Source organism: Lynx rufus, unplaced genomic scaffold (assembly GCF_022079265.1).
Source record: "Lynx rufus isolate CCGP_SWC_20201006 ecotype Redwood Valley unplaced genomic scaffold, mLynRuf1.p SCAF_17, whole genome shotgun sequence".
Lineage (NCBI taxonomy): Eukaryota > Metazoa > Chordata > Mammalia > Carnivora > Felidae > Lynx > Lynx rufus.
The window spans coordinates 24,248,651-24,260,991 of record NW_025814831.1 but is presented as its reverse complement, the minus strand read 5'-3'; the positions used below and the strand labels follow the sequence as shown (position 1 = coordinate 24,260,991).

Sequence of the window (12,341 nt, the reverse complement as noted above, 5' to 3'; positions counted from 1 at the left end):
ATCATGTAACATCTTTATGTAAATGAATAAATTTGTAGTGCATCCATAAAGAAGAGAGAGAAAGAATGCTTGTGCCCTTTAAATGTGATAATATAAACACTTCTTTATATTGTGTATTGATTTATTGTGAACTCAGTGGGTAATTTGTGTATCTAAAGCTGTGGCTGCTGGCTCCCAGATGGCTCCCAATGCCTGCCATACGCTAGGGGAGTGATGACTCCCTAGTTTCTTAGGGGTATGTTCCCCATTTGGCTATAACGTAACTCAATTTACAGTTTGGTAGGAATACTAAATTCAAGTAAATTAAAATAAAGAGTTGTGTTTCCTAATTATTCTATCAAAAGAGCATGCAGCTTTGAAAGAACTTTCAGTTGTTGATATGTTGGACTCTTTTCCAAAGCCATGAGTCAGCTCCCTGTGGCATGCTTTCAAGTCTCCTGTTTGGGGTCACCTTTACCAGTCTCACCCAGGGCCCAGGAAAAGTGTCGTCTTTATATACTTCTGCTCCTTTGTCCGGATTACTTCCCCTGCAGTGGCTTTGACGCTGGCATGGAAGCCAGCAGGCCCGCTTTCTCCTGATGTGTTGTAGCTGTATAAATCTCATTTTTTTTCTTCCCTCTGTTGCTTTCATTAAGGTGGTTGGGGATAGGTCAGAATCAACGTTTTGAATTAGAAATGCTGATATGATCCCAGAAGGAATGTTACAGTGGTGATAGTTGACAAAGAGGAGGACCGTAAAGTATCACCTGGATGAAATACCTAGCTGCAACACTATCTCCAGGACACACACACACCATCGTCCCTGTGTGCAGACAGGCGCTGCTGATATATTAGAGTGTGCTGGCCATTTTGTTTACGATAACCAGGAAAGGAAAAATGAGCCCCTATTTCAGTGTGTTCATCCATAGATGATGACACGGTAGATTCTCCTTGCAGGTAGACCAAGAGAGTTCAGTTAATCACCATTTATCATTCAAGGGACTCAAGTCTCTTGCAGATGCATTGGAGCCCTGGAGACGGAGACATACTCATTGGGTAGCAATGCTTTTCTCTTCTCCCGTTCCAACTAATGTAATAAACTGAAGTCCCGGCATCAGAGTGATGTGTGCTGGCTTTTAGAATCCCAATACTTTAGCATGTACATGATCACTCCACAGAACTAGATAAATTTTCAGAAAGAAATGTCATATCATTATAATTTTAATAACTTTACAACTTCACTCCATCTCTTCCATTACCAGACTATTTCTAGCTACCATCATCTTTTGCCAGAAGCCTCTAATTTATTTCTCTGTATCCTTGGCTGCCTACCTTCAAACAGTGCTCTGTTGAATTGATTTTAGTATCTAAACCACCCTTAATGGATCCGAAATAGATTAGTTCATACATACATCGGGTGAATTTTTTATGTATGTTGTCTTATTAGAAATCTGTTTGTTCTATATTCCAGGTAATAGTTGAATGAACAGTTACAGGCTCCCCATTTGACGCTCCCACTGATATTTATGTTATTCTGACCGTGTAAATATAAACTATAGATCAAAAACTGAAAACAAAACAAAACAAAAAACATGGCTACCCTTAAATTGTGCAAGCTTCCAGAATAGGGGTCAACGAACTTTTCCTGTAAAGGGCCAGGGACTAAATATTTTAGGCTTCTGGGCCACAAGATCTCTGTTGCAACTATTCAACCCTGCTGTTGCAGTGCAAAAACAGCCACAGACATTTTGTAAGTGAATGAACACAGCTATCTGCCAATACAACTTTGTTTACATAAACAGGCAACAGCCAGATCTGGCCCACTATTTGTTGATCTCTCTTTCAGCCCAATCTGTCTCCTGTAACTTTTGCATGCCCATTCTCCAAAGGCATCATTAAAACATGCAATAATCTGTATTGTATTTTCTGATAATCCAGAATATGAAATCTCTCAGTTCTGAAACATGCATACATTTTCCCCCCATCTAGAAAATGGGGTAGGATTTAGGGTAGGAACTCATCAACACAAGTGACTGAGGATGCCTTACTTATTGAACCAGAAATTTTTGTTGATGTTTATTATTCACATAGGTCCATTCGCCTTGAAGCTATAATGTTAACTCAGTCTGTCACTTAAAAGACAAATAAATAATAAAACACTTTGGAGAATCACAAAAGGTTTCCTTACAGTCACAGAGTAGGTCTTGAAAGGTTACTACTGGCTGCTTATTCGTCTCTTTTCTGTAGAGGAGCTGCTGCTCATCGTTGGGCTGGAATATCTAGTTTGGGGAGAGGAGTTTCTCCTTGGCAGTCCACTAAAAAGCGATCATCCATCTTTGTGGAAACTGACTAAAATTACCTAGTCTGGAATGAAGAGTCAAGGGACGAAATTGGAATTGGAATTTTCAGCTAATGTTGTTGTGCTGGGAGATATACTGGGACACTTCGTTAGGGGCTAGTTAAAAGAGAAGGTGGTTACCAAGACCAGACAGGGAAAATAACACAGGGCATGTATTCTGGACCTGCCACTCTGTGGTCATGTGAGCTTGCAGTTCCAAATTTACACTTGTAAAATGGACATTTGAGTACAACAAGGAGTAGGGAGAGAGTCCAAGTATTCAAAGATGTTCAAAGCTCACCCTGTGCTTTGAGGGCTAAATCACAATTTTGGACCAAATATGTGAGAATTCTCATGTGTGTACACACAAGCATGCACTTATATACACGTGCATTGTGTGTGTGTGTGTGTGTGTGTGAGAGAGAGAGAGAGAGAGAGAGAAAGCATTGTGTGTATGTATATATGCATATATACCTCAAAGAAGGAGGATTGTGAGGAATAAAGTAGACCCATATATAAAAATGTTTGTAGAATAGTTTCTGTGATGCCGCACATGCTTTATAGATAGATGTTTCTTGTGTGAAGTTTTGTCCTCCCTAGTGCAGTTTCTCAATGGTGACACTTTGATATTAGAGGCCAGATAATTCTTTCTTGGGTATTGTTGGATATTTATCAGCATTCCTGGCCTATATCCACTAGATGCCAGTCGCACCTCCCATTCCCAGATGTGACCACCAAAAATGTCTTCAGACATTGCCCAATGTCCCTGGGCACAAAATCCATTGAATCCACTGGCCTAGGGGAACCAAGACATAAGGAAGTGGTTCCCAGACTTCAGCAAGTATCTGAATTACCTTGAGAGCTTGTGATAATACACATTGCTGGGTTCCACTTCAGGGTTTCTGATTCAGAGGGTCTGGCGTTAGATCCAAGAATTTGTATTTCTTTTTTTTTTTTTTTAACTTTTTTTTTAACGTTCATTTATTTTTGAGACAGAGAGAGACAGAGCATGAACGGGGGAGGGTTAGAGAGAGGGAGACACAGAATCTGAAACAGGTTTCAGGCTCTGTCAGCACAGAGCCCGACGCGGGGCTTGAACTCACTGACCGCGAGATCATGACCTGAGCCGAAGTCGGCCGCTCAACCGACTGAGCTACCCAGGCGCCCCAAGAATTTGTATTTCTAACAAGTTCCCAGGTGATGCTGATGCTTGCTGGTCCCAGGATCACACTTTGTAAGTATATAAGTAAGATGTAAAATGTTCTAGGTGATTTGAAATGTGTTTTTTTTTTCTTTATTTTGAGGATTATAGGTTGTTACTGTGAGCACAAAACCTAGGATCTCTTTATTAAAGCCATTGGGGGGCACCTGGGTGACTCAGTCGGTTGGGCGTCTGATTTCAGCTTATTAGGTCATGATCTCTCAGTTCATGAGCTCGAGCCCCTCATCAGGCTCTGTGCTGAGAGCTCAGAGCTCAGAGCCTGGGGCCTGCTTCGGATTCTGTGTCTACCTCTGTCTCTGCCCCTCCCCTGCTCATGCTCTCTCTCTCTCAAAAATGAATAAACTTAAAAAAAAATTTAAAGCCTTTGGGTAGTTCTTCACAGCTGCAGTAGAGATTTGGGGGGTAAGGCAAGGCACTTATAGGAGATATTCAGCCTGTACTGGGTTGTAGTCATCACTGCCGGCCAGCTGTTGCCTGAATCCTGTCAGAAGACTGTTTCTGGTCCAGGTGCAGCACTGGGGCTTCTACTGAAATGAACTTTAATTTTTTGCTTTGTGGTCAGACTTAACTACCAAACAAGGTAGGATGACATTAGGTCTGTGGATTAGAAGTGAGCATTCAGAGTAGATTTGAAGGACATGGTGACTCAGGATGCCATTTGCGACCAGTGACGTTAGAGCTGAGGCTCTGACTTGCATCGTATTTACTTGCACTGGCTGTCTTGTCCTTCCTTGACTGCCCCCATTCAGGTCAGAGTTCCTGTTGTCCTGAGCTGTCATCCGTGCTTGCTCTTATATATTTTTTTTTTTTCTCTCTTTGCTTGGAGTTAGAGATGGAGCTGTCTTGAGCTATTTATCAGTCTTATCTCTCTTGGCCCTCTGTTAGTAATTCAGTCTGTGGATCTAATCCACTTTAATTGATTGACCTGGCACAACCAGACATCAGTTGCAACAACAGTAGAAGCACAGCTGCAGGTGGAAAGGTGGATGCAGTTTTGCTGGGTGGGTGCAAAGGTCATTGAGACCTGTGCAGATTTAGGAAAATAGGATTTGTTTCCAAGCCACGTAACATAAATTTTCTAGGAACAGTCAGTACAGATTGTGGAGTTGATGATCTTGAGTGGGAAACAGGCATTTTAAATAGAGTGGTATCCTGTAAGGTGTGTGCAAAAGCCTCTAACTCATTCATCATCTGTCATACTATTTCTCTGTCACCCAGTTATCCCCACCATCTTCACTCCCCACCATTGACATCATTTTTATACCATCCTTTGAAGAACACTTGGTGTTCATGTTGTGTCTTGTATTGTTGTTCTCATTTCTTTTGTACAGAGAGTTGAATGACCCGCTCAAGATGACCTGGACAACAAGATGTGGAGCCTGAATGGGCTCAGGTCTTCTGATTCTAAATACAAAGTATTCTGAAAACCAGAGCAGACTTTTTTCTTCTCCCTTCCCCTTACTGTCACAGCCACCTCACCCAAGTTCCTCAAGGCAAGGGGACTGGGATGATAGTGAAAGTCCAAACCATCTCCAAGCTCCACAGCTGGAGTCTTGTCAGCTTGGGTGATTCCTGATGGGCTTAGACTTCTTGAGGGAGAGACCTGGTCTCTTACTTCTCTTGAATCCTTCAATAGTACATGGCTCTGCACACAGGAAGTACACACTCCCTACTTATTAGCTGACAACTATCTTGGGTCTAGAACCTGGACACTGTAACATTGAAAGAATGGCCTGATGATCTTCACTGGAAGATAGTGATTAGCTATGAAAAGAGTCCATACTGTGTTCTCCTAAACACAAGGGTGTTTTATCCTAGAGAACTTCAGTAAAATTCTCCCTCAGCCAAAATTATCTGATGAGTCAAAACCATACCTTATCTTTTTGTTTTTTATTGATCGCTTATATAAAGCACAGTGAGACTATATATTTTGATTAATATTTATTGCAAAAAAAATGTGAATATGGATGACTCTTTTCATTATCATATACTATTCAAACCTGTTTAGCCTCCCAAGTTATAAAAACTTATCAGCACAATTTTTTTTCTACCAAAGCCACACATTCTACTTCATTATTCATTCATTCACTTATCCATTAACTTAACATTTACCGAGCACCTGTTAGTGTCCCTATATTTGCAATACCCATAGTTAGGTTAGGTATACGGGTTAGATAGGTTAAGCAAACATAAAGTTATGATATGTAATGTATACACTGTCTTATTATATAAATAACTCAATTGCAACATGTAATACATGTGCCTGAAACATAACATGGTAGAAAATACATGGGTTTTAAAGTCAGACCTGAATTCAAATCTTAAATGTATCTCCTACTGGTTGTGTGAATCCCCTATTCTCTGAATCGTCATCTTTTTCACCTAAAAAATCTGGAGGGTAATTGTGAGAATTCAAAAATTATTCTATTAAAAACTACTTGCCAAGCACCTACTCTGTTCTTTGAAGTAGTTTGGATGATCCTACAGTAACAAGCAGATTCAATATTTGGTGGCATAAAGCAGTCAAGCTTTGTTTCTCGTTTTCCATGTCCATTGCAAGTTGGCTTGTTGCCATCCTCACTCAATGACCCAGGCTGAAAAAGAGGCCATGGCCAGGAGTTTGCTGGATGCAGTGGTTGAGAACCATGGGAGAGAACTCTGGTGGGTCTCACACCAGCAGTTTAATGGGTGGCTTGGAAGTGATACCTAATTTATTGGTCTCTTAGCCCTCCATATCCCAAGGGGAACTAGAAATTCTCTCTTACTATGAGCCCATACTGGGAGAAACTAGAAGAATGTAATAAACACTGCCACTGATTTATTTACAGTGACCCAGACTTTGGAATGGGTGTGCCAGACCTGACCTGGCAGTGTCTGGCCCCAAGAAGGATCACATACCTGTTGTTCTTCCTGTATTATTGCCTAGCCCTGAACTCACAGATTCTGTAGGAAGCCTAGAAGTCAAGATATTCAGAACTTCCTTTGCACATCTGTTGGGCATACATTTAAGAGTTCCAGTTCTGTTTCTGTCAGCTGCAATTTTCTAAAATAGTGATGGTGCATTCTGCCTTCCCTGGGGGCACTCTGGAATGAATGAAGAGACTGCCTTCAGGGAGGTCTTTATTCCTGAGGATTTGTCTTGCCCCTGTGCATCTCGGCTTCTAAAATATGACCTTGGTGTTGGTAGTATCTTATGGGTCACCTTCACAGCAATAACTATAATGTGGCTGATGGAAGATTAGAAAGCTGGAGCCAGACTAATTTGAGGAACCAGGTGGGCTCGTAAACAGTCATTATTGATGAAGAATGACTTACTGGCTATTTAAAGACAGCTGTTTTCTTGTGCTGTTCAGTCTTGGTTTTGTGTTTTTTTTTTTTCTTTAATAGACTTTTTTTTTATTGCACTTGAGGATTCTTTGGTAATGTCTTTTGATTTACCACTTGTCTGTGTTTTTAATATCAAGGAAAAACATACATTGAACTGATTGCCTTTGGTAGCAACTTTAGTGGTGATGGGCATGGAGTTATTAAAATTTATAGTCATGCTGTTTTGTAGCTACACTTTGCTTGTCTTGAAAGGGCTCATAAAAGGCACCAAGGAATGTGAAGAGAGAGCAACTACCAAATTGTGACAGGAAAACAGTGGTGCAAATTTTATTTTTTGATGTTCTGTTTGCTAAAATTTACATTTATTTTGATAATATTTCTGATGACGCTCTTGCCAAACTAGCCAGTCCTTAGCTCATGCCACCACTTTCAACTATACTAATGAGGGGAAAGAAAGGGACAAGATGACTGACATTTATTGAAGTCTCAAAGTATGCACAGCCACGTGCTAGCATTTCCCACATGTGTGTTCTCCTAAAATCCTCACAAAAAATGTCAAAGGTAGCAACTCGCTGTTCCCTTCCTCCACAGATCCCTTTATAGCAGGGAAATTAGAAGTTAAATAACCTGTCCAAGGTCACATAGCTTTCAGAACCAGAGAGAGGTATTATTTGAACCATGCTATGCTAAAACCATGTTTATCCTATTGAACCAGTTAATTTTTCTGGTGCTCACAGGGTGTTGCATGTGGTCAAATGTTTAGATTTTTTTCCTTCTCATGATCTCATTTATCCCTTATATTTGAATGATATTTTCCTTCTTATAAAGTGGTATATTAATGATTATAATCATATCATTTTAGCCTTATAACAGTCCTAGGAAGCCTGGAAAACTCGTTTCCTGTCCCCGTAATACATTATTAAGAAATGGGTTCAGAAAAATTAAGTTACTTGCCCAAAGGTCAGTCAGGGCTGTTTCCAAAGCCAATGATTTTATCCCTCAAATGTTCTCTGGACACATGAGCCAACAGAGTTTATCTTCATGGCAGCTAAGCGTGATGGATTCAACCATCGGCAACTGTATGGGCACTTGCCACAAGACTTATAATGAACTGAGACAAAGCAGTTAGCCACAGATTATAAAGCCACTGTGGTCCCATGACAAATGACAAGGAGGTTGCAGTAATGAAATCTTATTACTGCAAGTAAAGAGACCACATCTGAGGTCTAGCACAGCCACATTTACCACCGTGGGGAAACACAATGAAACATCTGGGTATAAGGGTCTCCATTGACATTGGCGGTAGAGCTAGCAGGATTAAGACGATCTCTCCGAAGCAGTGATTGCAGTGGCAAATGTGTGGCGCCTCAGATAAGGACCAAATATTTATTCTGGCAGAGATTAAATCTTTTCTTCCCCTGAATCTATTATGGATCTTGCAGAAAATCTGCCCAAGAATATATCTCGCTGATCAGCCAACTCACTCAGCCAGAACTGTACTTTGCCACTGTTGTTGCTGAAAAGCAGCAGAATGCTGGTTTAAAGGTCTCCTCTCTCTGCCTAAAACTGTTCTCCATCCATGATTAATTAGTGACTCAGAGGTGAATTGAATCACCAGCAGTCCTCTCCATGTATCCAGGATTTATATAGTGGTTTCTCATTGAAGAACCGTGGTGCAATAAACAGCCTTCATTTGCGGGGTGGGCAGAGGAGTAATGGCGTCTGCAGTCATGGTTTCTTAACTCCTCCAGTTCTCTCATTCTGCTAAACAGGTTATGACTGAGGTTACGATAGCCCTGCTTATTTAGGTATAAGGATGAGTAGGTTCTAACACACACAAACCCCCTTAGAAATGAAGGCCAACGCTTTAGGGGAATGCAGAAAAATCATATTATCTTTTCAGAATTCCTAGAGAATTAAGGAGAAAGAATAAAGTGGATCATAGCATTATTAATTATGGGCATGGAAGATGCAAAAAGAAAACCTTATCAGTTTCATTTATCCATTGTAATGCTAGGTACTTTATTTAGTACTGGAGATGTAGAAGTAGAAAAAAAAAACCCAGAGAACATAGTGTCACAATAAACAGGGGTTTGCAAACTCATAAGTGCATTTAGTCCCCATTTGAGGAGGCACCTTTTCTCAGAGTACAGAACATGGGAATTGCAGACATCATTTTACATTGCAAGCTGTGCTATCATGGCACAAAAGAAATAATGATGTCCGCCCTGTATCACAGCATCCCTGCATGCTGAAAGCAGCCTTTCGTAGCTTAGGCTCCTACTTTCTAAAATCAAGACTCCTGGAGGGCACCTGGGTGGCTCAGTCGGTTAAGTGTCTGACTTCAACTCAGATCATCATCTCACAGTTGGTGATTTTGAGCCCCGCATCAGGCTGTGTACTGACACCACAGAGCATGGAGCCTGCCTCAGATACTGTGTCTCCCTCTCTTTCTGCCCCTCCCTTCCTCTCAAAAATAAACATTAAAAAATTTTTATTTTAAAAAAGACTGCTGGGTACCTGTTGATTCTTTTATCAGGAATAAGATGTGTTCGCGTACTAAAGGAAAATTGGCAAGATGAAGAAAGCCTGTCTTTTGAAAAAATAAGTGAAGTGTACCAAACTATATGGAAACCAGTGCCTAAAATCTCAGCATAAGTCTTAATTTATTGACTTTAAGCATACCAAGTGCTTAATAAATACTGTATTTATGTAATGAATTAATGAATGAACCCAATTACTAAATCTGAGATTCTGTGAAATCTTTCCTACATCTTGTTTATGTGGATTCTGGACTTCCCCCCCCCCATATCTTTTTCTCATCCTTTGTCCCCTCCTTCTCTTCTTCCTGATCCTCCTCCTCCCCCCTTTCCTCTTCCACCTCCTCCTTTTTATTCTCCTTTTAATTCTTGAATAAGGAAATAGAGAATAATGAAGACTATGTGAACAAATACAATGGCAGGGTTACCACTAAATTTTATTGTCCTTGAATGTCCAACCTATTGCTTAGCTAGTAGGTCAGACAACTAGAGAAATGGAAAAAGGTGTCTCCCTCTCTTCTTGCCCATCCATCCTGACATCCTACATGCTACGATACCCTTCTACAAGGTTGAAATATGTGATCAGTAGGGTTACTTCCATTTTGTGTCTCATTGTGAATTCCAACCCCAACCCTTAGTTATAATAAATTACTGGAGGAGAAGAAAGAGCAGGAGTTTTATTCGCATTGTTTATGTTCGCCTCCTCCACCTTCACCATAATCCTCACGTTCATTGCCATAGTGTCACTCTTCTGGAATTCATTGTGTTCCCCCCCACCAGAAGTCTTTTTGAGGGGCCATTGAGGTTCTCTTCTGCTATGTAGCATAAAACTATAGGACTGAAGATGACACCCTTCTTTGGATGAACCTTAGGAATAGGGTTGCAAGTGTGGAAAGAGTTTCAGTCACCTGACCCTGAAAAGTCAAGCTCAGTTTCACTGGCCTCTACTGAGGGTACATGTTCTATGTGTTTTAGACCTAAAAAAAAAGTATCATCAGGTGCTGACCTATAATGCTAACCCTTCTGCCACTGCTTTCTAACCATTCAATGTACACTTTCCCTTGGGCTTGATCCCCTCCCACGATGCACAAGCATGCATATATTTCCTCCCTAATCTTTAATCTAAACTAGAGTCCAGTGTCTAATTACCTCTCTTAGAAAACAGGTTTCATTCATCTCACAGAAATCAACTTTGCAGTGTCACTACATAGTTGTTAAGTAGTTCTCTGGTTCCAGCTTTGATATCTGTTGAGAGCAATCAAATGATGTAACCTGTACAGTGCAGCCTGTGAGAGCAATTTGGGTGGCTTTATACCATTGGTTTTTATGTTCAGGATGAAAGCCCATGGAGAAATGTGGGATACTATTGTTAACTTCATGCTGACAGCTCCCTCTGGGTACCTACAGATTTATTGTTAGTTGGAGGATCAACTTTAAAGGGAGAAAACCTTATGGTTGGTGATAACTATGCCTTTTGTGTTTCTTTATCACAGGAACAGGGGAAAATTGGAGTTGTCTTCAATATTGGCACAGTTGACATCTCCATCAAAGAGGAGAGAACCCCTGTAAATGATGGTAAATACCACGTGGTGCGCTTCACCAGGAACGGCGGCAATGCCACACTTCAGGTGGACAACTGGCCAGTGAATGAGCATTATCCCACAGGTACATGCTTTACTGTCAATGACCACATACCATCTTTTGCTCTCCCATTCTTACTCTAAGTGTTGATTTCTCATAATTGTCACCAAATCACGAAACACTGGATATTAAGCACACATTCATGTGTGTTTGTTTGTTTGTTTTTGTATGAGAAGATAAGGTATTCCTGTAGGGCTTGGTTCAGTGTAGGGAGCTTCTGGAGACTTACTAACTGTGCACTGAACACTGTAGGTTAACCTGAGGAATACTGCCTGACTGGCTCATACTAAAGATGATTACTGTAGGTTTTCCAGGGCATTGCAAATGATGACCAATGGAGGGAAGGGGTGCCTTCTCTATCAGGAGCTATTGTTGATAATCACAGAATAATCAGTTTGAGATCTGGACTCTGTGGTGGCATTTAGTCAGATGAAGTTGAAGACACAGATGGTCAGAGATTTCGTAAACACTGTAAAATGAAGTTTACTAAACTTAGAATGATGACCATCAAGTCAGGGTAATAATGAGAGAAAAACTAAGAGTGGAGTTTCATTCATCTGGTTGACTTGGCCAATTTTTTCTTTCATTTACACTAAACCTTCCTTGATAATTCAGAGACTGGTCCTAGTAGGCATTTTAACAGCAAGCATACTGGTGTGGGAGGGAGAGGGGTTAATCATGTGTTTAAATTTTATGGTCAAGGAGCATTTGCCAACAAACTCCCAGAGCCAGATGGCCAAATCAAGGGCAAAGGGAGGAAAGGTCGCTTTCTTTTAAAGAGATCATTCAAATGATCCATTAGCTTTCCCTCTCATCTCTCACTTCTCCCAGGAAAAGGGCCCTCAATTCTGATCGTAAAAGTTCCAGGAGTAGAAGGGAAAATACTGTGGCGAAGGGCCTTTGTTCCACAATTGTATCATCACCTGGATGCAAGAGAATAGCTCAGAATACTGAATTTTTCACTAGTGTGGGCATGATGCTATGTTTTACTCTGTCTCCTACACTTCAAACTCTACCCCATAATTCTCTCACTGCCATCCTGTCAATTAGTGGAGTGAGCACAGAGGAAGGAAACCCAAAACACACTTCCAGAAGTTTAAGAGCTTCGGAGCTAATAATTATCACACTTTGGAGATATGCATCAAGTAAATTTACCTATTTGTGGCCCAAGAATTTTGAATGACTTGAGGGCTGTGATTGTTTTCATGCCCAATTCAGGATTCATTTTCTTTAAAAAACCAATCAGAAGTAATTGTGCTACTGTTTCCCATCCCATAGCCAGAGTCTTCCTATG

The 12,341-nt window shown here is 40.8% G+C and overlaps 1 protein-coding gene across 8 annotated transcripts in view; it reads left to right on the top strand.

Moving 5' to 3' along the window:
* Nucleotides 1–12,341, top strand: part of NRXN3 (neurexin 3) — a 1,502,570-nt gene that overhangs the window by 1,312,608 nt on the left and 177,621 nt on the right. For all 8 annotated transcript variants that reach the window (XM_047079783.1, XM_047079782.1, XM_047079785.1 and 5 more), the window contains one exon: nucleotides 10,900–11,071. In XM_047079783.1, the coding sequence (XP_046935739.1) occupies nucleotides 10,900–11,071 (172 nt within the window). The remainder of the gene's footprint in view (nucleotides 1–10,899; nucleotides 11,072–12,341) is intronic.